We start from the raw sequence: 26,787 nt of genomic DNA, 5'->3' as shown, positions 1-26,787 counted from the left end.
ATTCAACACTTTCTTAGTAAACTGGAAAATGGATGGGGGGAAAAAGAAAAAACAAACAGTACACAGCTCAGCGCAGGCTAGAACAAAGTACCATACAAAGCCAGAAACAATCACTTCTAAAATTACAGCCTTGAAAACTAATGGATTTTTTCTAACAAACATGGTAAATCACAGATTGAACATGAATCTAAATCAACCCGTCAAAGAAAATTCAGTCGTCACACTGGGGTGCACAGAATAGGCATAGGCTACATGACACAACGCAGCTTTCTGCTTTATTCAGCACTTGAGCTGAACACAACATCCACTCAGCTTTAGGGAAGAAGTAGAGCAAATGAAGGAAGCCCACAGTCAGACTATGCCATTCTCTCTCCTGCAGTCAGAATTATTGTATGACTAGAAAATAACCAAAGGTAATAAAAGATGTGTGGTGACATTGTCCAGGCACATGGAAGCAAATGTGATTTTGTTCACACAAGTACATACGAGCCATCAAGAGCTTTACCTATGAAGGAAATACTGCAGAGAAACCTCAGCTTCTTATTGTAGGTGCAAGACAACAAATAGGCCAGAGGTGGGACCAGCAACGTCCAAACCAACTCTTTGGAAAAACTCCTTAAAAAGGGGCCAAAGAAACTAGAACACTGCACCTGACTTTGAAAGCTACCAAGACTGTGAGATCAGAAAGGATTTCAATAAAGCTGCTCTTGGGTAATTATACAGAAACTGGAAAAGCCTCTGAGCAAAGCTGACAGGTGACTGGCAAGATGGACTCAGATAGAAATCTGACTCAGTAAACTAACCTGAACTACTGTTTCCCTGTGGACAGGTAAATGCCAGCATTTGCTGGCCACACACCATCTCTGGAGGAATGAAGTCCTCAGCTGGACTCAGTTCAGGCTTCCTGCAGGGCCACAAATAGCTGTTGTAGACAGACAGTCTGACCCCAAACAAAGAGCTGTGGGCTTGCTCTTGTGAACAGCCTTTGCAAAACAACACTGGCTGTCCAAAGAGAACAGATCCCAACTGAGACGCTGTATTCCTGAGGTGTTTTGCAAAACTGACCTATCCCTACAATGCCAATCATCCTCTGTGAAAGCAGTGACAAAACACATTCTAAGGGCAACAATTAAACCCCTCAAATCACATATGCTGGATAATAAATAGCCACCACAGGGGTGAAAATACAAGTTGCAAAGAAGGGAGTCACAGATCAGTTCTACCACAGTAAAAAACAACGATGAAGACTGGGCCCTGGCTACGCAAGGGTCAGCAGTTGCAGTCTGAAGACCTCCTCAAGTAGCCAGGCAAGGCCAGCTCAGCAGGAATAGGCTCACAGAAAACACAACAGCTTTATGAGGGTGCCAGTAAGAGCATGATGAGTATACAGCCCCCAAAGTTAAGACGTGATCAAACATACCTTTTTACAGGAGCTGTAAATTCCGTCCAACAGAAAGGGCCTTCGACGTCTCTCAGGGTTGAAAGGTGAACCAAAACGAATGTAGTGTTTAGGTGTGGTACAAATCAGTGGGGAGTGGATGAGACCCGGCAACATGTTCAGAGTTGTTGCCAAAACTGTTGGGTCTGTAGTTATGCGCAGAGGGCATTCAATGGGGCACTCCTGCTTTTCTGCCTTGTCATTCAGCCATTCGGTAACAAGATACTGAGGGAGAAAACACACATGTCAGTGCAACTAGCACAGGTGAAGAAGAAAGGTGAGATGGCACAAAGGCACGTAAATGAAGCTGTGCTTAGGTCAGCCCATATGCTAAAACCTCCTTACTCCTCAACAGGAAGGAATGCAGCCACGACTTCCTGCATCAGTCCCGATTCACATCTATTGCAGGCACTGAGTCAGGTGATCCTCTTTTATAGAAGTAGCTCAATCTTATGCTCCATTAATATTATTAGAAGGCTCTCCCAGAACTTGATCGCCTTGTTCTAAAACCTGTCTCTAAGCTGCAAGTCTAAATGTATTCATGGCTAGTTTATTTATGCCCCCCTCCCCCCCCATCTGTGCCAGCTGTCTACTAGCTTCTGCAATTTCTGCTCCTTTCCCTTAGAAGTTTCTCCAGCTTGCACATTATAGTCTGCAGTCACATTCCCTCTCGGTCTTCAATTCTAAGCTGAAAGCTAACCGCTTCTACCTTGTTCTAAATAAATAACCCCCCCCGCCTGCCATCCCACTCATCCCCAAAAGATACCACCCCTGATTCCCATACCCAGCACACTGTTATGCCATTCCAAACCTGTTTTTAAATTCCACCTAACTGTTACTACATAATGTCTCAATTTTTTTCTCCTCCTTCTCTTGTTGGCATATACAAGAGAACATTTGTTTTACTATCCTTTACAAATTGCAACACCCATGTTATTTCCAGTGTCTGTCTGTCTGTCTGTCTGTCTTTCTTTCTTCTCCTTACCATGGACGTTACCAGAATGGTACTGGTGATATTATTCAGGCCAGTGATTTGAAAGTTGCTAATATTTCAGACCTCTCTCTCCAGTAGCTCCCAACCTGTTCTAATGAACATCCTTTCCTTTCGGCTACAAAGCTAATGCTCTTTTCCACACTATCAGCATCTACTCTTTAAACACTGGTTACCCCATCAGATTTGTTACAACCTCCTTTGCATGCTGAAGCCAGAAGCTCTTCCTAGGTCACTACACATAAGTCCAAACCCATCAGCTCTCTCCATCTTTCTCTTAGTACCCTGTTCTCTTGCAGAAACAACAAACAGCTTGTTTTCCTCACTACGCCCTTTCCCAGCCATCTCTCATCTCTAATTGCCCTCAATACCAGTACTTAAAAGCAGTACTTAAACTGCTTTTTGCTTTCCTCACCCAGGGCTCACCCTCCATCACCCAACTCCTTATGGCACCAAGCCTTTCTCTCCCAAGACCCCTCAAGTTGCAGGGGTTTCCTCCCACATATACAAAGGTGAATAATTTGTCTCCTATTAGACTTTTTGCTGTACCCAACAAGAAGACCCTTCCTATTGCACCTCTGCCACCCTGTTGGTATCTAAGTTCTATGCTGACTTACTGTATTGACCAGGCAATCTCTTTTTGATCTTTCTTTCTACAGTGCTGAGCAGCCAGATTCTGACTCATGATGAGAGCTCTTAGACACTACAGGAGAAATAATAAAGCAAACCTAAGATCAGGTCATGTATTTTGAAGAACTGCTTCACCTGAGCCAACTTCCCCCCAGTGACCACACAAAACCTCTTTTTCCTCTCTCCAGTTTGAGCACTTGATCATATTTACCTTCTTAGTTTTGGGGTACTTCACTGCAGCCCGATTAGACTGAGATCCCGCAGCCACGATAACAGTTGGGTCAGATCCCACCAACTGTCTACCTTCTCCTGGACCTTCTACATTGCTGATATCTGTTGTGGTTATCAAGCTGGCAGTGCTTCCTTCCTCTGGGACAGCCTGTACAAGTTCAGCTTGCTGGGAACTGGCTTGTTTCTGCCTTCTCAGTCTTTGTGCTGAACTGGTCCGGTATCGAGAGAAGCGACTTTTTGGTCGGGGCCTGGAGGGTTTTGCTGGAGCTGGCTTAGTAACTGTTTTTTCTGGGACAGCATCCTACAACATAAAATGTCATTAGTCCAAGCACCATCAGGAGTCTTCCTTTTCTCTGTATATAGGATTAAGGATCAAGATTTATTTACTGACATTATCTGACCCACAAAATCTGGTTGGACCCTATTTGGATCCAAATAGGACCCTATCTGGTTGGGTCCTATTTGGACCTTTGGGGACCTTTTTAGGAGACTGGCACGTTATCATTTTATCTGCTGTGCTCTTATGGCATCAGTCAGAACATTTGTCTTAGGTAAGACAGCAGCAGGAAGCAACTTGCTATTTGTCTCAAGGTAACTACGCTCACTCCTGATCTGAGCTGACATGCATCATTCTAGGAAAGTAGCTGAGCTCTGCCACACAATGGGAATGCATGCAATGAAAATAGACAAAAACACAAACAAACAACCACCGCCACCACCCTCCTCAATTACTGCAGCTATACCTCCAACTTAAGGTCATCTCAGTACAGAGGGGGTGATCTAGTCTCTCAGCCTACTGTATGGGGCCCACTGGGTGAAGGACCTGGGTTTAATCCACCCTGAGAAGAGGGGCACCTAAGAGCAGCCTTTCTACATCCAAACTAAGGCCATCAAGAAAATGCAGCCAGGTGCTTTGCAGCAGCATAGGGTTGGAAAATGAGACATCATACATATATTCAAATACATCTAAGACAAGTTTTTCACCATGAGAACAATCCAGAACTGAAGAGGCTTCCCAGAGAGGCTGTGCAATCTTTGTCCTTGGACGTATTGAAGACAAGACAGGGTAAAACCCTGGCCAAACTTGTCTGACCTCACAGCCACACTGCCTAAAGCAGAATGGACTCGAGACCCCCAACGTTTCTCCAAACCCAAACAATCAGACACGCTGCATATGAGCTTGGTACAAGCTATTAAACAGATCTATCTTCATCTTACCGCTACTTGTGAAGACCGCCGTGTGTTCACCCCAGTACTGCTGGTACTGTTAGAAATGTTTGGAGCAGCAGCACTCAGTGCTGAACTTCCATCCTCTGTTTCGGGAGTCTCTGTTTTTATTTCCTCCAGCTCAGGAGCCTCAGAATTGACGCTGAGTTCAGCATCAGTGCTGTTCCGGTCTGATGGCTGCTCTCGTCTCCTCTTTCTCTTTTCCAAGTTTTCAAACATGTGCATGATGGCTTCTACCTTCCTCTCTTCCCGGGACTAGAACACATGAAAGGAAATTTAAGTTAGCACTGTAAATCATGCGCACAGAGAAGAGGATGCAAGAGCAGAGATGGGATGCAGCATGGCTGGGAGAACGACTGCCAAACAGCAGTGACACAAGAGCCAGATAGGGGACAGAAACAGTGCTGTTTTTTTTTAAATTGAATTTTTCAACATGGCAGATTTCCCAGAATACCAACAACATAATCATGTGTTCATAGAGTAACTACAAGAACTAACATTGTTCTTAAATAAGCCCACTTAGATACTACTGAGTTGTATTTATAAAATAGCCACAAGGAAACATATAATTTTGAAGAACTAAAATCCTTGAAGAAGAATAAGGAGAGTGAAAAGGTGACCTGGAAACAAATGGAGCTACTTGCTTATGAGCAAGCATTAGAAATAAACATAAGCCAGAGGCAACAGAAGTAAGTGAATCAGTAATTTGCAGCAAGTATAACACCACGGTGCAAACTGTCAGGAGATCACCCAGCTCAAAAATAAAAGCTTTTGTCCAAGCAGCTTACACAGTGGATAGTAATAACAGAGCATGAGAGGCAGAGAAGAAAAAGAAGGTATTTATTAGGTAAACAAATGACAGGAAATCTTATCATCTGGCTGTGTCAGAAATAATTGTTAATTACACATGTAAAAGGCCCAGTACAATAATGCTGCAGTGACTGGCAGACAAGCTGAATCAAGTCGATTTTAAGGAGTGGGATGAGGTGCCTTCTAGGAATTGTCATGGGGGGGATAAGTGTCTTAAATCACACAGCAATACTCAATCCCAGCAGCCTGGCCATTACAGTTTGTTCCAAAAATATTCAGCACACACAAAAACAAATTTTTTAAATCGTGGAAACTATAGATACAGGTATTTACCCAGTGCCAAATATAGAAAACTGACTCTCATTAAAGGAGATTAACTGGTGACACACATACAGCAACAGGGCTTACAAGCTCGTGGGAAACTAATGCTTCGCTTTGAGAGATTTCTTGAACTATACTGTCCCAGAAAGAGATCAGCTTCCTTGCATTAAAAATAAAATCTTCCCTCCAGGGTTACAGCCAGTGCGATGGAAGACTACTTTTATTCAAATTCCAGCAGAAACTAACCGCTTTATCTTGCCCCTTCTAAGAAATCCATGAGATAATCCAAAGATATCTCTGCTGGTTGCCCCTGGGCTCTGCAATTTGCTGTACTACCTTAACAAATAAAGCATTCTCAGGAAATTTCCACACAGAAGATCCTCTCTCTGATCAGAGAAAGTGCAATGGTTAGGGTACTTGGTGAACAAAGGAAAGGCTCCAAGCTCTGATACATTTGCTGCCTGGTAGAAGGATGGAAGCACTTATTCTTCACTGTTTTACTGTTTTTTTGTTTTTAATTTTTTTTTTTTTTTTTTTAATAAAAAATAAAAAAAAATAATAGTCCCTTCTCAGCTTTCTTATATTCTATGTTATCACAGATCCAAGAGCACTAAAATATTTCGATCAAGACAATGATGACAACTTGGGAACACAAAGGGACTTCCTAATAAAGGATATAGCAAATTTCCCTGACTTGTGCTGTGGGCAGTCTACTCCTCTTACCACGTTTTGTCACTGTATCCTACACCCTTCCCTCATGGCAATGTGTCTGCACAACCATTTAGTCAACCCATAGGTGAACAGATACAGGTTAACAAACCTAACCCAGCAAAGTGGGTCAAGGTTCTGGATCATCATATGGCTCCATAAAATCTTATGCTGGTAAAATGAAGGGCACTACAGGCACATAAGGGTGCAATTACCTTTTTTGAACCTGGTGCTGATTGTCTTCTTAAAGGTATGCGTTAGGCTATAAAACAGCCCTGAAACTAACAGTTAAACCTTTCAACCAGGAAAGGAATCTGTCCTGCACCTTCTCATCTGCAGTGCCCTAACATAAATCTCCTGTGTGGAGTCAAACCCTTCCCCCCTCTCCCCCCTTTTTTTAAAATCGAATTACTGGTGACCACTGACAGCTGGAATTCTGGAATTTGTGCTGAAACAAGTGAAAAGACCAACCAGACCTGTTGGTCACTGCATGAAGCAAGTCCTAAGGGGAATGATAAACAGAGAGATACTTGCCCGTCGGCTGTGGACCAAGGCTCCCTGTTCATCTACAGACTCCTCTTTCTCCCCTTCTTGTTTCTCCTCTTTATCTGCCACCTAAAAGAAAAGCCCAGAATTAGTATGGCAAACAAACAACAATACTGCTTTACAGTTTTCAAGATTCTTATGGTAAAACAAGGTGCTAAGGGTTTAAAAACGGCCTATTGCGGTTTCTGGTCTGAGGACACCAGTGCTGTATTGGTTCAGATTCCATGCCACTGAACAACAACAAGAAATGACGAATTATCTGGTGTTTTACCTCATTGTCACTGACCGCCGCAGGTCCCTCTGGAACTTCCTCTGTTTGTTGACTGCTGTTCTCATCCGATGCAATGCCCTGCTGTTCCATTTCTAGTTCCTTTCGACGGGCTTTCCGCCGGCGTGTTTCTGCCCCAATCAGCGTGCCTAAAACAGGTGGAGGTAGGTGTTCTGCAGCATTTGGGCTACGTTTCTGCACAGGGCAATTCCGGTTCCCCTTGTGACACGCACAGTCCACTTTATAGTTGCTGCTCCAAAACACAAACATAATTCGTGTCACTCTTCATTTCTCAACCCTTGCACAGAGACATTCAATGCATCTCCTACTAAACATCTCACCACGTGCCAAAGCAAGGACAGCAGGCTACCTTATGGCCTCTATTGTAGAATATGCCAGCAGAACTGGACAGAATAGCCGGAAAATGCAATTCAGTAGAAAACGGAGCAAAATGTAGAATGCGAGGAAAGGGCTGGAGGAAGATGTCCAGTCCAGGAGGGCAGTGGAGAGCTCCTGGGCGAGGTGAAGGACTCACCAGATGTTGTACTCATAGTCAAAGGCGATGGTAACCTCTGTGTCCTTGGCAATGGTGGCAACAGCATAGATGCACAGGTGGATCATCCCATCAGCAATCACATGACGAACCTTGTTAAACAAAGCAGAGAGAAACTAACATCTCCACAAGTTGCACTTCTTATTTCCAAGAGGGAAGCCTCCTTCTTGTAAAGTAGCTCTTATCTGCCACATGAATAATTATCCTAAAAATCTCCACAGGGAAAAGCCTGTTTCACTGCTCTTATCCTGTGCTTTTGCACTAACACTTCCTACCCCCTGCTTGCCCTATCATTCTGCAGCCAGAGGAAAGCCATGAAAGAAACATTTCCCTTCAAAAAAACTTGTTCCCAACCTTTTTCTGATCTCTTATTCCAAGTATAAACCATCATACAAGCAAGAGATGCAGAGAATTTACTCTCTTTACTGCATTCTAAGTTTGAATGTTCATCAAGAGAATGCAATAAATGTATGTGAAACTTATCTGCAATTACGGTGATGGTGAAGAGAGAATTTACCTCTGCATTTGGAGTGCAGGAACGCCTGATGAACCTGGCATCATTACCAAAGGTGCGGGCATCAACGCACATTTCAACGCCATTGAACTTGGAGTAGAACAGCACAAAGGGATATGGCCTGGAGAAGTAACAGAACGTCTCAATCCCCAAATACCCAATTCCCACAGCAGTTATAACAGGAAACAGTGCTTCCATCAGTACTACTGCTCTGGAGGCTTATGCATTTCCATGAGCAGAGTTGAACAGATTTACTTCAGAGGGTTTTGGTCCGTAAGCAGAGCATCAAGCTGAGGCTGTGTATTTGATTTTACTTTTTTATGGATGGCACAGCTGACAAGGGCGCTGTAAGCGTGCATTATCCCATAGAGACGCTAGTCTCTCTGTGCCATGATGCTCTCTCATACCAATCAATTCATAGTACTCTTACTTTTTGAAGAAATGCCCATTGACCTCGAATTGCTGTCGTAACATAACCTTCCCTCGATACTCAATTATAAGGGTATCTAGTGCCAGGTCTCTCGCTGCCCTCAGTATCTTCCGGTGCTTCTGAACCCGAGTCACCCTTCCCAGCTGCAGCTGTAACAAAAACCAGAACAAAATATATTAGAGCTAAAACCGAAGGCCTGTAACTCACAGAGAATATCTTGCCTGCACGAAAATAAAAATTAATCTAGTAGCAACACCCAGGAACTCTGCACATACACCCGGTGAATATATTGTTTATCCTGTAACAGTTTAGCAATAACCAATGACCTTGATAATACTTATCAAGAACAAGAAGTATTCATTCCTTTCCTTCAACATTAAGTCTCACAAGCCCATCAGACCAAGCATTTTAGTCTTGCAGCTAGGAGGTATAACCAGACCTGTCAGTTGCTGCTAATAGGAAACTGCTCTGCAATTATGGCCACTTTAACAGCCAGAATAACTCAAATCTTCCCTAAATTGTGGGTTGTCACACACACAGAGGAAAAACAGAAGCTTTTCCTTCTGCAGAGGATGGTAATTCTAGCTAATAAGCCAAAGACTTGAGCTGTCAATTTCCATCTCCATCCAGAATCTTCTCTTCATCTTCCTGTTCAACCAGTGCTGGGGATTTTTTTTTTTAACATGAAGAAATACATTTTTAAGCAGATATTGACAGTTTGCTGAATCTCCTTCATGTTCAAGCCTATTACGATGGATTTTCACAAGATGTCTTGACAGTATGAAACCACACAATTCTTTAAGCACAGCCATGCAAAAAAGAGGTTTTATGGCATAATGGAGGAGACATTATAAGCACTGCAACATAGAAAAGATTTTTTCCATAAAAACGAAGTATTTTTCCTTTTTAACAGGTTGAATCTTTCTGCACAAAAAATTTGGGAAATTTTGCAAATTAAGTGAAGATGGCTGACTGCCTCACCACAAGAGCTGTGCCTGCTCCTTCCTAAGCATGCTATTCACTGTTCATAAGGACAGTTTTTGATACTTTTCCGGGCTGAATTGAGGCATAAGTGTTCTTGCTTCAGCAGTAATGACATTCATCTATCTAATTAGAAGTAAAACACATGATTTTGTTAAAAGAAAGCTCCCTAGTTTTCCTGATGAAGCCCTCTAGCTGGGAACAGCTACTGAGCAATCTGCTCATCTCGATAAAAATCCCACTGGCTTAAGAAAGGGCTCTATCAGGACAACGGCAGAATGACGATGTTCTAACCTCATAAAAATAAAGTTAATGCCCTAAGGCAGCACTCAGTACTGAGAAGCAAATGAAACCCTCCATACTGACCGTGTTGAGAGCACTGAACCACAGACTTTACCCTTCTCTTTTGTTAAAATCTTACATGTGTTCTGAATAAATGTCTCAGAGGAAAGAAGCTTTCATTGTTTTAATACATTATACTGCAGATCTTGGATCAGCCAGTAAAGTAGGATCTATTAGTCGACTTCTCTCAGGTTCAGGATAAAAATAGCTTTATAAAAATATTCATTTGAAACCTATGCAGAGGGAGTAATGGTCTTGCTATTCCAGATTTCCTTGTAGAGATATATCCAGTGCTACATTTATCATGCGTACCGGGTGTATCTCTTGCAAACAATTCTATAGCACTGTATCTGCAGGCAATTGGAAAAAACTGAATGTATTAGAGACTCTGAGTAGCCCTGCATGGTGTTGTATCCTGGATCCTGATAGGAGCACACAGAGCACTCCCCAAGTCCAGAGAAACCCAGTGAGCTGGCATAAAAAGGACCCACACATGTTTACGACCAAGAAGTCACACTGCTAGCCCTGATTTGCGATCAACAGTCTCGTGACATGAGTGAAAGATAAGATGGTTTGCATTGCTGAGAACAGTAACATTTTGTGGCCAAATCATTTTAAGAACACTGGATCCACTTTGCATTATCCAACTGTAGCAAGAGAGTAAACAAATTGAACCAGATTTGTTAGCGTGTGACGGAAGGCGATAAGGAAGAAGTACCTGAAGGCAGCAGATAAACTAGAACCGAGACACAAGCCTGCCAACTATCCAACAGCTTTGTTTCTGTACTACCCCTAGTTCCTTATCGAAGGTGGCTCTATGCAGGAGGGACAGACCAGATGCCCTGCAGTGTTTACTTCTGACCTAAATTATTCTACAACTCTACCAATTTTTCTTAGAATCCTTCAGAAACGTGAATAGACCTGGGAGACTCCACTCTTGCCCTTGCCCCATGACTGATTTGTGCTACTGGTCACCTGATGCTGGAAAACAGCCTGGAGAACACAAGTGGGATGAGGTAGGGTGCTGGAAGGAAAAAGAAAGCCCACGGAGGAAAGAGAATCGCTGCATCTGTAGAACTTCACAATTATCTGACTTTGGTACGACAGGAATGATCTCACAGCATTTCTGATAAGATCCTAGCTCAGCTTGTTTTTCGTTCTCTGAATTTAGAAATATGAAAAGGATTAGCTGCCATGCTTTCATGTGTGAAAAGAACAAATGACTTTATTCACGTCACAGGCTAGGGATTGCTGACTGGTAATCAGACAAAACTGTTCTGATATTTTTGCAGAGCAACATCTGCATAATACTCAGTGGCTTTACTTGATAAAGGCTCTTCACTTCAGTATGTGAAATCAGTCAGGGGTTTGAGCTCAAGTCAGCAATTATCAGAAGCAACAAAGGGCAAATACTGACCCTGGGTTTGCTCTGGCAACAGCAGGCAGAAAAGGGCTTCAGCACGTTCAAACTATCAAGCATCTGATCATTAAGTTGTTTTTACTCATAACACCACACAGCCTCAGGTTTGCACAAGTCTTCCTTTGCATCTTTTGGACATTTGAGAATTGGCTTGTCCAGACCACTCCAGTGATCAAAATCCCATATCCTGCAAACTTCTTAACGCACCTCTTCCTACTCCTAGTTTGGGGAAGCTTCTCTCCCCTCTCCTCTTTTTTTTTTTTCCTCCTCCCTAAGAGTACATGGGCTACATTTGCATCATTGTTTACCCAAGCTAAATGCACACAAGGCATATATGACATTTTATTTTTACTCCTTTCTAGTTTCTCCAGAGTCTTCATGGCCAAGCAGGGCACCCATGATACCCATCTTCTACACACAGCTGCTATCTGCATATTGACACCACCACCCTACTTTATTTTTTGTCCTAAAATACCTATTTCCTCATCATCCAAAAAAAAAAGCTATTTTAATGTCCAGTACTGACATTCGGTTAAATGACAACTGATGGAAACTGAGAAACCTTCTCAGTTTACCTAGCAGAGACGAGACAATTGAGTGGAACAAAAATATAAAGCACAGGACAAGAGAGCATGTACTCCTGCTGGTCACTCCACACCTGTGACAGCCATCTGCTGAGCAGAGAGAACAAGGATGTAAGGGCTGAGTAGCAGCAGCAGCCCAGGATAGCCACCTGAATCTTACTCAGTATCCAAGAGATACTACAGAGCCACCAAGTCCCTTTGCACTTCCCCAGCACATGGAATGATAGCTGCCTACCTACACCTTGTACAGAGTAACTGCAGCTCCCTGTGAAGGTTTTGCAACTTTATCTTTTTGTTTCTTTGGAATACATTGCATTTGTAGTCTTCTGATTTGGAATGCTGGTCACTTTTCCCTGTGGGAAAACCTACATCTGTACAGGGGAGGGAGAGGGCAAGAGAGCATGACAAGAACAAACGCATTTATGTATGGTGTTTTATAATCATCTGTCCTGCTGTACTCTGTGAAAGTGACCAAAAAAAACCACAGCCTGTTTTATTATTTATTTCGGGGCTTTTCCTAAAATTCATGTGAAGGAGATAGCTGACTTTACCTTTAATACTCAGAAAATATTAAAACTTCAAGAGAAGCAGAACGTTTCTCTCCCTGTACTTCCTCACACTTGTTCCATTTAGGAAGACCACTCACATAGCCATGTAGAAAGGTTACACCTCCTCCCCCCCAAGTTTTATTACTGTAGAACTAGAGGCAAGACTGGAAGGAAGTTGGGTCCAAAGTCCTCATTCTGCACTCTCCCTTACTGGCAATATCTGTGCTCTGCCTGCTGTGCTTCACCTAGATGAAAGCAGAGGGAAAGGTGGGAGGGAACACATGAACTTCACAGAGAGCTGAGTCACCTGATATAAACAAGAATGATTCAAGCACAAACATATACCCGATAGTCAGGTTTCTGACTGTGCTCCCCTTCTACAGAGGAGGTGCCCCACATCTGGTTGTGAATCCCATCCCTTTCAATTCCATCTATCTCCATTCCTCCCAGACAAGGAAGCCCCACGATGCCTGAACTGATTGGGAATGCTGCTCCCTGTTCAATAATGCACAAATCAGATGAAGTATCAGCTCAGAACAGTGGGAAGGAGGATGGATACCACACAAACATCCTTTTGTTGTTTCTCCTTGTCTATACACACTCCATAAAGCTGGCAAGACCCTAATCACTGCATGTCTCAGAAGAGACTGAATTAGGTAGACAGTTCCCTAAAATCAAACTGTAATCATGCAGTATTTGAAAGCCACCAGAGGTCCAAGTAATCACCCAAAAGTCTGACATAATGTTGAAAAGCTTCTTTAAAATAGCTTCACATGCAACATCAACAACAACAACAAAAAAACAGGAAGCCTCAGTTGGAAAGTAGGAAGCTTCCCATTTCAATGAAGTGGGAAAGTGAGAGATCTGGTTCTGCCTCCAGTCATTCGGTCACCAAAAGTAGTTATGGTAAAATACCTGTGAATCTTACAACAGAACTGTGCAAAATGTCCCCAGCTTAGTAACACAGATTCAGAAACATTTGTATTCAACCAAATGAAGACCCGAGGTAGGTCTCTTATCTTGGTATTTCTTCTGTTTTGTTTCACATCAAATCTATACCTATTGGTCTGAAATTACACCCTGACCAGCTACTATATTCCTGCTCACTCATGCCCACACCCTAAGCCTAGAAATCAGAGGATCTGACCTACCCCACTTCTGTCACATTGGTTCTTACCTGCATCTGGGACCCAATTACAGTGTTATTGCAGGCCAGCTCTGTTTTGTTGATTGTGTCTAGCATAGCAGTTTTGCCCACGTATTCTTTATTAGAGTTTAGATGACGCTCCAATAAGTTCTGCACATCAGCGCTGTACTGGTTAGTAAAGGCTTCTTCATACTGATCTGTCCAGAGTCGTATCCGATTCTCCCACCCTTCAGCTGTGTTTTCATCCAAGGCATGTGCTTCAGAAGGGGAGTTCTGCACCAAACAGCAAAGGGTGAACGGCTAGCATACAGCGGGAAAAACCTATCCACAGTGCGCTCAGAAAAGGGAAACCACTCCAAGCCATGAAAGCATTGGTTATGAGGACACCTTTTTCAGAACCTCTGTCCTCCATAAACATTGTACAACAGTGCCACTTGGGAATCTACAGACAATTCTGTGAAGGACTAAGACCCCTTGAGAGTTGGCATTGGCACTGTTACATACAAGAAAATTAAGCTAGCACTTGGCCAGAAAAGAGTTCTTTTTAAGTCAATTTGGAAAAACAATTAAGCAGATTAAAAAAGCACAGGAACAGAACATACAAATGCAAATAAATCTCATGCAAGCTTGTCTTACATTCAACCCACTCACGTCCAACAAAATGCTAGATGATGCTGATCGTATCTCAATCTTTGCAATGACTGATCCCAAAATACTTCTAAAACCTTCAAGCTAAATGGTCAGAGTTTCAAGAAACTGAACGTACAGCATAAGCTAATACCCAGAAGGTTAAAACCGCAAGTCCTAAGCAGCGTAAAGAAGAGAGGTTGAAATCAGGTAATCCATCTATACCGTCTTGTAAGGGAGGGGGAAAAAAAAGCTGGTAGAAAAAAAAAAAGCGCTTCATTCTTTATTTGACAATAATTTAAATAATTTAACAAATAATATTCCAGAAGTCAACAACTTAACTGGCTTTTAGGACTGAGACATGTGAGACACTGAATTAGTAGTGACCAGAACCACTGAAAAATAATCATTACTTTCATCATACATATTACAAGCACAAAAGTTACATGCATTTTTATCCTCTTCAGGCACTTGGGTACTATGGAGACAGGTGCACACACCACAAAATCATCCTTTTTCCTCTGAGCCACCTGCTAAGAGCCACAGCACCATGGTTAAATGGAACCAATGGAGCTTTAAAACACCTCCTGTGCTTGTAGGGAAGTTTAGCTCCCCCTTTTTTGTCAAATAAGCTTTCTATCATATAGCCAAACCTACCAGTACTGCAAAAAGAGATAAATATATCATTCCATTCATCCCTAAGTAATGGGATGTGGATAGAAACAAGGCTACATTGCTAGGAACTCCAACACTAAACTTGAGCTACTTAACGACACCCAAGCTTAAAATATCTTTGATGCAATCAAATGATAACTGACCTCACAAGAGAGTGGCCACAACCAGTTCTACATCCTTACATCAAACAACTCACTCCCAGGTGTCATGAATCAGTCTTATCTCTTGGAACAGGATGGCATTACAGAAAGTGATGAGCTATCTGAAGCACAAGCAAGGTTCAAGGGGTAATTCCTGTGATAACCTTTTGAGCAGGCTTGCTTTTAGTGCACAGAAAGGTTTAGGATTATTCTGAGGCTGGTAGCACAATCAGAAATTTCCCAGGCAAACCAAGAGAAGCACAAAATTACAAGGAAAAAAAACCAACAACACACAAGACAACAGCAACTCACACACCACAGTCACAGAGCCTTCTCAGTTCCACTCACCTTCATCCTCAGAGACTTCCGTGAGCCCTCTCGAAAAGCCTGTCCCCGGAACAAGGAGAGAAAAAAATATTTTATAACCTTTTCTCAGAATTAGTGCCCCAGAATGGCAATAGATCTTATGCAACCGACCAACCCTTAACAACAGATGGCAAGAATTACAGGAAGACCTACACAAGAAGCAATGGACATGAACAAAAAAGATTCTGCAATGCAAATCCAATGAAAACTGAAAAAAAAAAAAAAAAAAAAAAAAAAACTTGACAACCAGGATTTCAGAACTGAAAAGCCTGCCTCATGCTTAGTATAAAATCTCAAGATCAAAACCCTACCCGTCCTGACCGACCCTGCTTGCTTTAACGGAAGAAAGGGCCAACAACTGAATCAAACTGGTTCACAACGAGATACCTGGAGACCTCACAAGGCTCCTGCTTCCAGTCTTTTATTTAGTTAGTGCCTACCAGAACAACTTCAAGGGAAACCTAAACCTGGGGAAAATCATGGTAAAGCTAGCAGATGATGGGAAAGAACCAGCTGCTCACTCCCTCATGCTCCAATACAGACAATTTGAAGTTATTTCAGTCCCCAAACCCTCACAAACAAGACAGTAAAGCCGTCCCTCAGCAAATGCTCATTACTACCTACATAGTTCTCCACACAGGCACTATCTCTGTCCCTGAAGAACAGTGCCAAGAAGCATTGCAGCCCAGATTCCTAACATAATCTGCTAAGAAATGTCATGTTTGCTTCATTTTTCATTCCATTCACAAGCTGCTTCTTTGCCACAGGCAGGCAGACTCCAGGAGCTATTTCCCCAAATCCTAATGCAGAGTGGAAAACATATGAGCTCAAGCCTCTGAGCACGAATGGACAGTGTTGGGAAAATAAGGGCGGAGTTCCAGTCAGGTCATTTTAAAACAAAGAGCCATGCACTCTAGCAGGTCACACATTTAAGGAGTCACATTATTACACCAGGGAGAGCAATTCCTGATAGGACAAGTTTTTATTCCCAGCTTATGATCCCGCTTTCAACAGTATTCCACATAGCATTTGAAAAAGAACTACAGCAATCTCAACTCATTCCACATACCTTGATCTTTTTGGCCTTTGGAGCAGTGCGAGCTTTTTCTGTACTCCTCTTCCTCTTCTTCGGTTTGCTTCTACGGACGCGGTTGACAGTCAGCGTGATGCTTGTAGGGGTGTGCTGAGTAGCTGTGTACAGCACCGTGGAGGGAGACAGTTCTTCATCCCAGCTCTCAGTTGCACTGCTGTCCCCACCTATAGAGCAAAGTGTTTCATTAGCAACCTTATAATTCACCCCACAGAGAACAGCCCACCCCTACGTCTACTTTCACCAAGGTGACTTGACAATACACAGCTCATCCCTGAGAAACGGTACCACTTCAGTGTTCCCTCCCAAACTGGGAACAGGTCTCCCACACTCCTGGCATCTCACAGATTAGTCCTGATGAACATTTTGCTTGTTTCTTCACAAGATAACCTGATTTCCCAAAGAGCTAACTGAGGTGAGGTAGAAGGAGTGAAAAAAATCCCAGTGGCTGCTAAGTACAGAACATTAGCAGGCACTGATTACAACTAGATGATTGCATCAGCCAAAAAGAAAGGCCTTGCAGAGAGAAAGCAAAAGTCACCATTATCAGAACTACAAACTCACTCACCTGACACGTTGTCCTGCTTCCGGCGGCGGAGTCTGATCACCTTCCCCCTGCTCATTCCTCTGCCAAACGAGAATGCACAATTGAAGCTGGTTTGTAGTAGTAAAGTCACTTGAAATTCAACAGGATGTCACAAGATGCGTGCCCTCAGTGGGGCCCAGGATGATAAGAACATCGATTTAACATCCTCATCTCCACTCCTGGTGCCACCAACACTTGTCAGGCTGACAACGCAAAGGAGGAGGGTCAATACTAGGTAAAGCACTGGGAAGAACGCTCCAGCTAGCAAAAGGAAGTCTGTCCCACAGCCCAAACGTGACAAAGCTTGGCTTGAGAAGTCAACACGAGGAGCAGTCCAGATCTGCACTGCACCAAAGCTTACCTGCACTTTTCGCACTTGAGGAGGAAACCATCTTGGGAGACACTGCAGTGGCACCAAGTGGGAATTGATTCTCCTTCTGAGGAGCTCTCACTGTCCCCGGAGTTCTCCTCATCAGGTGAGTGCAAGCCGTTCAGTTCTGCGCGAGGTATAATGGTCTGGACAGGAGGGGAGGCTGGCGGTGTTGGAGGAGGAGGGGCTCCGTAATTATGATCCTGAAAACGAGTATTGGCAGTACTACTTTTAATGTGAAGATATGATGCCTAGAAACTTCCCAGGTTATTACTTAACAACCGCTGTAAAACAATAAATTGAATTCCTCAACCTACCAAGAAGGTAAAGCTCTGAAGGAGGTGAATGGTTTACTTCATGAATTAAATTCGCCAATGAATTAAATTCAAAACCTAGGAAAGTCACCAGGCTACTTCAACATTAACCGTTGCTCTGCTAATCACCTGAGATGACATCAGTGGTCAAACACCAGAACAGGTTGTCCAGACACGTTGTGAAGTCTCTGTCTGCTGAGATATTCAAAACCCAACTGGACGCAGTTCTGGGCAATCTGCTCCAGCTGACTCTGCCTAAGCAGGGGGGTTGGACTACCCAGTCTCAAAAGGTCCCTTCCAACCTCAACGATTCTGTGACATCCTGTTCAGCCCAGAGTTTCAAACCTTCCTGACTGTTCCTTATTTCTCACAGTTACAAGTTATCAACGTAAAGACCTGTGCAGTTGAAACAAGCATAAATAATATACAATAAACCAAACAGGGCATAAAATTACTGCCAGAAAAATATTATATATTCATATATAGTCACTTCATTCAGTTAAAAAAAAATCTGTCACCTAGAACACTAATAAAGCTTGCTACAAAGTATGCAAGGCTTCAACAAATAATAAACACATAAATGCAAAATGTATGGCACAACTCAGCTGTAACTCTGCATTCCCTAATAAATAAGCCAAATCTCCTGAAGCTTAACAGGCAAAGCTATGGAACAAGGAGAAAAAGAGCAAAGCAGACAGTAAAGAGCTGATTCACTGCAGAGAGAGTACTCACTGCGTAAGGCAGCCCGCGATAGCTGTGTTTCTGGGTGGCCCCATAGCCGTGGCTGGAGTACACATTCTTCTCACTGACAGCTGGACTAGCTTCCACAGACTCTGGGCTGCAGAAAGGGCCAGAAGTAAAACCCATCAATAGAACATCATTTTTAGTGCCAGTATTTCACAGCTCTTTTCTATTCAACACGTGAGCTCCAAATGAAGAAACTTTGTGAAATCGAGGTGTTCTATGTGCTTCACCAGGCACTGTGTGTGCCAACGTTGCACAGGATGAACCTGCTTTCAACAGAGGGAAGCAACTGAGTAAGGGCCACCCTGCATAACTCCTCTTACATAAATCTGGGTCTCAATCTGAGAAGTTAAAAAAAATAATAATTAAGAAACATGTAAGAAGCTCAATTTCCTTATGGTTAAGGAAGTTGGGTATAGTTTGGCATTCGTATCTGAACTCAGCCAGCTTAATCTCAAAGCCACCGAACAGTACTGCCATGTTATCTACACAACAGCTTATTTCAAATAGCAGCTAAGCGGCTTTCCTGCGTCTGCGCTTGTTTCTCTCTCTCTCGGACACTAATTGTTAGCCGAGTCCAACGTCCCAAGATAAAGCCTGCACGAAACCTGCAGCTGTCCCAACAGCAACCACCAGGAGCTGGAGATTCCTGCTGCAAAGGGGCTACAAAATTCATGACCTGGACAGACACCGGCCACAGGCAAATCGGATTTACCCTGTTCTTTCTACACAGCAACATGGTGTGCAATGTGCTGAATAAGAAATTTGTTGCTGAGGTACAATGCACTCTTCCACCACACGGTGGTGAAAAAAAACAGCTCAAAATGAAAGGTATATCCTCAGCAGAAAGCTGCAGAAACCCTACTCAGAGAAGGGACAGCTGCAATTCAATGCAGGGAATATTAGATAATGAAGCTATGGACAGAACACCAGCAAGGCAACGCACCAACTATTAGGAGCTTTCCCCCAAGCAGGAGATGGACATCAGCAAACCCCTGCAGAGGACAGAAGCAGGACCCATACCAGAATACAGAATATTACTGAATCACGTCTGCAGCTGAAATCCTCTTCAAAATTACAGCAGGTAGCTGAGCAAGCAGGAAAGAAAAACGCAGGAAGGGAAAAACTTTACCTTGGACTTGTGCTGCTCTGGTGAGATCTCGGAGGATTCTCAGTGGGTCTTAGGTTGGCAGTGGGAATCAAGCAGCACTCAAACACTACAGGCCAGTGGTCACGCGTGGGGGAGCGTTTAGGCACCACCCAAGAAAAATAACCCCTGTGCCCTTTGGACTTCCTATTAGCACTTGAAATCTCTGCTGCAGTGCAGTTTGCCCCACCCTGCCACTAAACCTGCTACACACTAGCACCGACTTCCCGGGCTCTCTCCTTCTGGAGCGAGGCAGACCTGTCTTTCCAACCGGAAGGAGCAGTGATTTACTGTACAAAGAACTGCAGAAAGCCTTTAACCTGCGTAAATCCCACTTCTCTAGCTCAGAACTGAGATGCATGACATCATAAATTCAGCTGGTTTTTCATGTAGCTGCACTCAGCTGAACGGGCAGAGGCAGAGACAGGCGGTGACACCTCTCTGAGGATATACTCCCTAACAGGAGGCAGGATGCAGAGCTTGAGCTCGGCACGTAATCCAGCCTTGCTGGATCTTCACAACAACAGCTCGTCAGGATTTCCAGACTGGTCCAGACTTAAATCCGTTCAGGTTTAATTTATTTTCAGAAGAAATATCAGACGGGAAAGAGTCTAAACAGCAAATCTGTCCTCTGCCCAAGTCACTCATATTTGCACAGCCAGCCTGGAATACCAGCAGCGCTGCCACAAGCACTAACAACACAACTTCAGGACTGTTGGTGCAACGGTGGCCAGGGGCAACAACGCTGGGGCCCTGCTTCCTCACCGGCAACCCTCCAAGGAGCTTCAATGACTTCCAAAATACAAAAGTGCTCTGCAGCCTCATCACCCTCTGAGATCACCGAACACAAACATCTTTCAGCATTTTCACTTCCCTTTTGGCATCAGAGGCCAGAGGAGGATGCTAAAGCTCAGCCTTAAGAGGGCCAGCTAGTTTTCCTTTTACCTTCCCATTCTTTCATGATGCACATCTTTGAAATCCCTTCTAAGAGACAAGAAGCTCAGGTAGCACAGATATCACGACTCAAACTTGTAGGATTTCAAAGGAGAAGTGGAGGATAGCCTTAACTTTGAACAGACTCACGAAGGACACTTCAGCAGTAAAGTAACAGTGCCTCAATGCAAAGCCAGGAGAATAAAGTCCTGGCATTCCCACTTTTTAGAAAACGGAGAGAGAAGCCAATTCAGAAATCTTCAAAAGCCTTTTTCAAAGAACTCCAGCCTAGCCTCAAGTTGGACCTACAAATTTCTTACAGCCAGTGGAAAAAATGCTTTGCAGAAGATTTATAGGCAGTCTTTTGATATTTAAATTTTACAAGGGACATGCATAGATATATCCCACTCAGCTCTGAAAGCAAAGCACATAGTACACGAGCAAACTATTTAGCACTCTTTCTCCTGCCATAAATAGTTTAAAATTCCTGGATGTTGAGTCTTTAAAGGGCTGGTGTGGGAGAAGCATGTGACGAACAGTATTGAATATTAAGTCTTAAAAATGAAGGATCAGATACTGCAGATGAGTGACCTACTAGATTTTTGAATCCTTGTTTAAAACAGTCTGTAAAAATATGGACTTTGTAGTGGAATGAAGCCTCACAAAGAAGAATGCCTACAATGGGGCCAGTGCCAAGACAGATGAAAAAGAGCATTAGCAGTCTTGCAGGGAGTGCGACTGTGTAGTCAGACTGTGTGTATTTAAATCAGGGCAAGATGGAAGGGCAAAACAATGATTCATAGCCTAGCCCACTGCTCTTACAGCTCAAAATTAGCAGTCTGGAGCATTATCTGCTCTACAGTGATCAATCTGACATGCAGGTATTTGCACAGCAGGTACCTGTAAATAATACATGGGGGAAATGGATCTGCAAAATGTCCTTTTTTTTAAAAAAAAAAGGAGGAATTGCTACGGAAAAATAGATGCTACAGTCCATAGTTCAAAGAAAGATGCAGGAAAACATGTGGTAGGACACAAATAACTTGAGCCCTTCCTCTTGCCCCCAGTGAAAACACAGTACTCACTCATCTGAGTTGATACCATTCTAATAAGCATTTTAAGAAAAGATCACAATATAATATTTTCAGGATTTGAAATGTTCCTGACTCCTACAAAGGCAGAGTCCTGTGATGGGAACCCAGAAAGACTGCACACCTAGCTGCACTTCTCGGAATATGCTCAAGGGCAGAACACCACATGTGAAGGTGTCTATGCAGGCTGATGCTGCTGTACATCTCCAGCCAAGCTCTGCACTGCTCCAGAAATCAGTCACGTAGGCACTGGTACTGAGTCTGAGCTAGCAGGCTCTGCTGAGAGGGAAGCCCAACATACTGAGCTCTCATTTACAACAGCTTTTGAAAAGAAGCTGGCTTGTACCGTGCCAAAGTCAAGTGCAAACGCACTACCACATGCAATTGCACACAGACTTCCTAACCAAGCTGATACAAAAAGCACTGTTGAGTGCCTCATACTCATAGAACTTTCCTTAGAACTTACCAATTTCCACAAAACCACCTTTGTTAAACATTCAAAACCATCTCACAGAGCCAGTGGACCAGCACCGGCCCTGATCCTGATCCTCAGCCTCCCTCCCCTGCTCCTCCGCGGGGTAACACTCACTCCGATCCTGCGGCCATGTCGGAGTAGGACGTATCTGGTGTGGTGACTCCCAGAGGGATTGCAATGCTCATGACGCCCGTCGGGGATCACGGAGTCCAGAGGGCAGCGACCGGCCGCTCCGAGGGCGGAGAGGAGCCGCAGAGCCTCGGCCAACACGTCACGGACATGGGGAAACCTGCCGGGCAGAAACAAAGCATTGACCCTCCATTACCGGCACAAGGTCTCCCCCCCATGCCCCCAAAGAAGGCTTTCACCAAAAGATGAGCAGAAATAAGACTTAACAGCAAGTGGCATGCTGCACGTGCTTGTTTTCACACCTGGGACCAGAGAAGAGGGAGCAGAGGCAGATGGTGGTGTTTTTTTTCCCCATGGCCTTGGACTGACACACACAGTGATCTGCTCTGCCACAAAGCCAATAACGATATCCCCCACAACTAAACTTAGCACTAATTGTCAGAGAAGCACCCTCCTAGCTCCTTCTGCACGTGAGCAGCAGCTGTCACCTATCACCCGCAGCCCTCCGTCGGCATTCCCTCACTCCTTCCCCAAACAAGCCACAGCCACGGCCTGCTCGGGGCGGCCGAGGAGGCAGAGCGGGCGGCGAGGCTGTGCCACAGCAGGGCAGGCGAGGCCGGCGGCGAGGCCTCGGGCTGCCACCGACGGCAGCGAGCTCCGTGGGGTCCCTGAGGTCCTCTCCCCACGGCTGGGCCACAGCAGGCTCCAGGCAGCGGGTGAGTCACGGCGGCAGCGGGCAGCCTCCGCCCGGCCTCCTGTGGCCCTCCCCACGGGCAGTGAGGCCCCAGAGCTCCTGGTTGCAGCCGTGGGCAGGGGGCTTCTCACTGGAACCGCCCTGCTGCTGGTCACATACACACCAGAAATGCCAAAACTCTCCCTCCAAGGGCAAATGAAGTGAAAGTTGGCAAGTGGAGGTGCCGCACGTTATACTGCCTTTCCCTTCTGTCTCAAAAGGAAGGCCACTTGTCTTATCACTGGGACAGTTTTTCCTTTTTCAGCATGTATCCCTAGGAGAAATCTCTTCCTGATCATACGACAGGCATACGGTGAACTACAAACGTGGCACGTAACGATTTCCAAGTGGTCCGTGGCAACTCCCTGTTATGCCCCAAAGCGACAGCCTCGTGGGGAGGTGGGCTGATAAAAAAACAGAGCAGGACAAGCCCACAGGCAGCCTGAGCCTGAGCCAGCTCAGGTGTCCTTCAGTGCATTTTCTGGATGAAAAATAATCATAGAAGTCCGTTTCAGGAGTGTCTCACCCTTTCTTGTGCTTGTGGCAGAACTGCGATTTTTGCACTGACACCAGACGAGAAATTGTGCTGCTGATATGCAGCTAGGAGCTATAGACATGGATCCTGCTTCAACCCGGAGTCACGTAACACTGGCTAAAGGTTAAAAGAAAAGGGGGGGACAGGTTTCACAGCATCTAGAATACCCTTTCCTTCTAAGGGACACTGAAACCTTTTTAAATAAAATAAAATAAAAAAGCATTATTTTTTTAAATACTCACTCAGGTTTCTTTACCCTATTGATCTCTTGCCTTTGCCATGACCGTCCCCAGCTGGCAGCAGCCTGAGATTTAATCAGGACAAATTCCAGCTCCTGCCTACTTGTGACTCAGCAGGACCAAAGGGTTTCAGGCGCGGTCTCTGGACCCGAGATTCACAGGACACCATGTCAGCCCTGGGCTAAGCAGGACAAGTTCTGGGTCACTTCTCGGAGGAAACCCTCCCACCACCAACGCTGCAAATAGCAGGCCGTTTCAGCCCAACAGCAACTCCCACTTTTGGGAAAGAGTGCTGGAGAACCACGAAATACCAAACAAAAAAGGTTAGACAAGGCGAATTCCAGTTCAATTGCTTTTGTGTTGATCCAGCAGGACTTGCCCAACAATCGCCAGCTCTCAGATTTTGCTGTTTGTCGCTGCTGTTTTCTGTGTACTTTCAACTCTGACAATGTAACATTCAAAATGAATCGCTGAGACAAATCCGAAGTGCTGTCCAAGACCACACCACCTTCAGGCTAGATTACAGTGTGGTCTTCATGAAGCTTGCCCTGGGAACACCCAAAACATCAGCCTGCACAGAAAACAGGGGTTGAGATCAAAACGTTCACCCATGGCACTGGTTAATTCCCTGTATAGACAATCCCCAAACTCCTCCCTGCCTTCTGTCCCCAAAAATATACAGCTGGACAGGAGAAAAAAGGCAGGAAGTTCTCTCTAGTGGAAGATTTCCTAAAATCTGAAATCTTCATGAAAATATGGTGAGCTTCAGACCACGGCACAAACCTCTCTCTCTCGTGACACAACCCTTCTCAAAATCAGATGGAAACAGGAATTTTGATGACCTAGCAGGTACATAATGCTTAACCAGTTTCAAAAATGCAGTGTTTAAAGATGTACTTCCCCCCATGCTACACTCCTGCCTCCTTAATCAGTCACACCAGTATAAAGACACCCGGTCTTCCCCAGCATCATCACAACAGCTGAGACGAGCATTCATCCACCTGCACCACGACCACAGCTTCGTGGTCCCTGACTCGCTCAGCACAGGTCACACTCCAAGGGACTCACCCACCGCCTTCACGCCAAAATCACAAATGACTGCCTCAGCTAAAATGCAAATATATGCTATTCAATTCTTTCAGGTAACATCCTGTATCGACAGAAAGGACTGCAATAAATCCAAGCTGGCCAAGCAAAGGTTAGGTAACACCTGCTCGAACAGTACATTTAATTTTCAAAACTGTTTAGGATGCAACAGCAGCAGCACTGCATTGGCTCCCTTCCACAAACGGTGCCCTCCGTTTTACAAATCAAACAGACACAGAAAATTTACTGCTGGAAACTTTTCTCGCCACTCGTGTTGCTGAGAGCCTGTTGTCGAAATCCATGGGACACATAACATAAATGTGAAGTGATTCAATTACCATTCTGCAGAGGTCCTGCTTCCAAACATCGCGTCACCCAGTGGCACCCAAACACGAGGGCAGTCCACCCGAACCGCAGCAAGCACTGCCTGTTTGTTCCAGCACACCTACAAACCCCATGTCAAGGGCAGATACTCACAGAAGGGCAAGCACCTTTCGTGCAAACAGAATCAGATCAAGGGTTTTTGCCAGTTTAAAACAGCCAGCTCAAAAAGAATGCATCAAATTCCCAGAATTTCAGACATGCTGTTCCATAAGGACACCTACACAGAGACAGAGCAGACAGATCTGTAGGACTTTTAACTCCAATTTATTCTGTTTTACCTGAATTGTGCCTCAGTCTATTAATACAAATGCTTAGCTCTGCTCTGGAAACAAGCTGGATTCACTAAGCAGCAAGGAAAGGCTGAGCTAATTAAATAAATAAAAAAAAGCATTAACAGAAGTATTTGCCATTATCATATTTTTTATATGTAAGTATCTATATGCAAAGAGAAATGCTTCTATTTATAAATTTGTTTCACAGCTCGTTTGTTCTCTGGGATCTGGAGAACCACAACAAAAGCACCAACAAGCTCTTAGAACAACATTTAAAAATCGTTAAGCGTGTCGAAACACAACAACCCAGTGAGACTTGATCCTGCTCACCGTGCTGCACAAGACCTGGAGTCAAGGATCAGGAAAGGCGACAGTGCTGCCTTTACGGCACAGGTCATCTCCATCAGCTTTTGGTATCCACCGACTGATGCATCAGTCAGGCTGTTCCTTACAAGATATGAAATCATACAGATGATTCCCATCCTTGTAAAGCACCTTATGGAAAAGCTGGAAGCCACCTCAGTGTGTGTCTAGAAATACACCTACTTAGCTAAAGTCAGCGCGATAAAGCAGTTCAGCTAAGGCCACGTGAACCATGTTTAAAACTGAGGTACATGCAAGCTAAACTGATTTTGATAAAACTCAGTAAACAGCGGAAAACTGAAAACCCCTTGATCAAATTCATTTAAACCGGGTTTAAGATATTTTAAGAGATTTTCATCATGTCCACCCATGGGATTCCATCATTTTATCTGACTCGGAAAACATTGGTTTTAGTTAACCTCGTCTGCAAACTACACCCTAAGGGACTGTCGGTGGTGACAGTGAGCAAGTGAAAGAAATTAAACCGTCAAGCAAGAAATTATAAAATGCATACTCAAGTGTTCTCAGCCACTGACCTGGGACTGGGGAGATTCCTCAGAAAAGCAGAAAGAATAACCTCAAAACTTTGCTGCTGATTCAGCAGTCAAGAAGTTGTGCAAAACCCCTTTGTTTTGCAGACAAATAGCCCAAGCTTTTCTTTTGGAATCACTAAGGATATCAGGCATTATGATAAGAAATAAAAGAAAAATATAATAAGAGATAAAGGAAGGGCAGATAAAAATTTGCTTCCAGAAATACCTTCTGCAGGACAACTCAACCGCATTCCTTACAGTCCAGT

The 26,787-nt window shown here is 44.1% G+C and overlaps 1 protein-coding gene across 4 annotated transcripts in view; it reads right to left on the bottom strand.

The window, feature by feature from the left end:
• The window catches only part of SETD5 (SET domain containing 5), a 62,694-nt gene that overhangs the window by 16,991 nt on the left and 18,916 nt on the right, over positions 1 to 26,787 (bottom strand). Inside the window, exons 2-16 of one of the 4 annotated variants that reach the window (XM_035338088.1) lie at positions 22,362 to 22,536; positions 18,590 to 18,695; positions 17,535 to 17,746; positions 17,156 to 17,214; positions 16,567 to 16,754; positions 15,480 to 15,518; positions 13,720 to 13,962; positions 8,668 to 8,816; positions 8,241 to 8,358; positions 7,706 to 7,815; positions 7,174 to 7,420; positions 6,891 to 6,971; positions 4,509 to 4,772; positions 3,271 to 3,591; positions 1,421 to 1,663 (exon numbers count right to left, since the gene is read on the bottom strand). In XM_035338088.1, the coding sequence (XP_035193979.1) occupies positions 1,421 to 1,663; positions 3,271 to 3,591; positions 4,509 to 4,772; positions 6,891 to 6,971; positions 7,174 to 7,420; positions 7,706 to 7,815; positions 8,241 to 8,358; positions 8,668 to 8,816; positions 13,720 to 13,962; positions 15,480 to 15,518; positions 16,567 to 16,754; positions 17,156 to 17,214; positions 17,535 to 17,746; positions 18,590 to 18,695; positions 22,362 to 22,432 (2,451 nt within the window). In that variant the 5' untranslated portion in view covers positions 22,433 to 22,536. Of the gene's footprint in view, positions 1 to 1,420; positions 1,664 to 3,270; positions 3,592 to 4,508; positions 4,773 to 6,890; positions 6,972 to 7,173; positions 7,421 to 7,705; positions 7,816 to 8,240; positions 8,359 to 8,667; positions 8,817 to 13,719; positions 13,963 to 15,479; positions 15,519 to 16,566; positions 16,755 to 17,155; positions 17,215 to 17,534; positions 17,769 to 18,589; positions 18,696 to 19,733; positions 19,873 to 22,361; positions 22,537 to 26,787 lie in introns of those variants that run through there. The other 3 variants (XM_035338090.1, XM_035338086.1, XM_035338089.1) reach the window with 3 other exon arrangements.

The sequence above is a fragment of the Oxyura jamaicensis genome, chromosome 12 (genome assembly GCF_011077185.1).
Source record: "Oxyura jamaicensis isolate SHBP4307 breed ruddy duck chromosome 12, BPBGC_Ojam_1.0, whole genome shotgun sequence".
Classification (NCBI taxonomy): domain Eukaryota; kingdom Metazoa; phylum Chordata; class Aves; order Anseriformes; family Anatidae; genus Oxyura; species Oxyura jamaicensis.
This window is presented reverse-complemented; position numbering and strand designations above follow the sequence as displayed.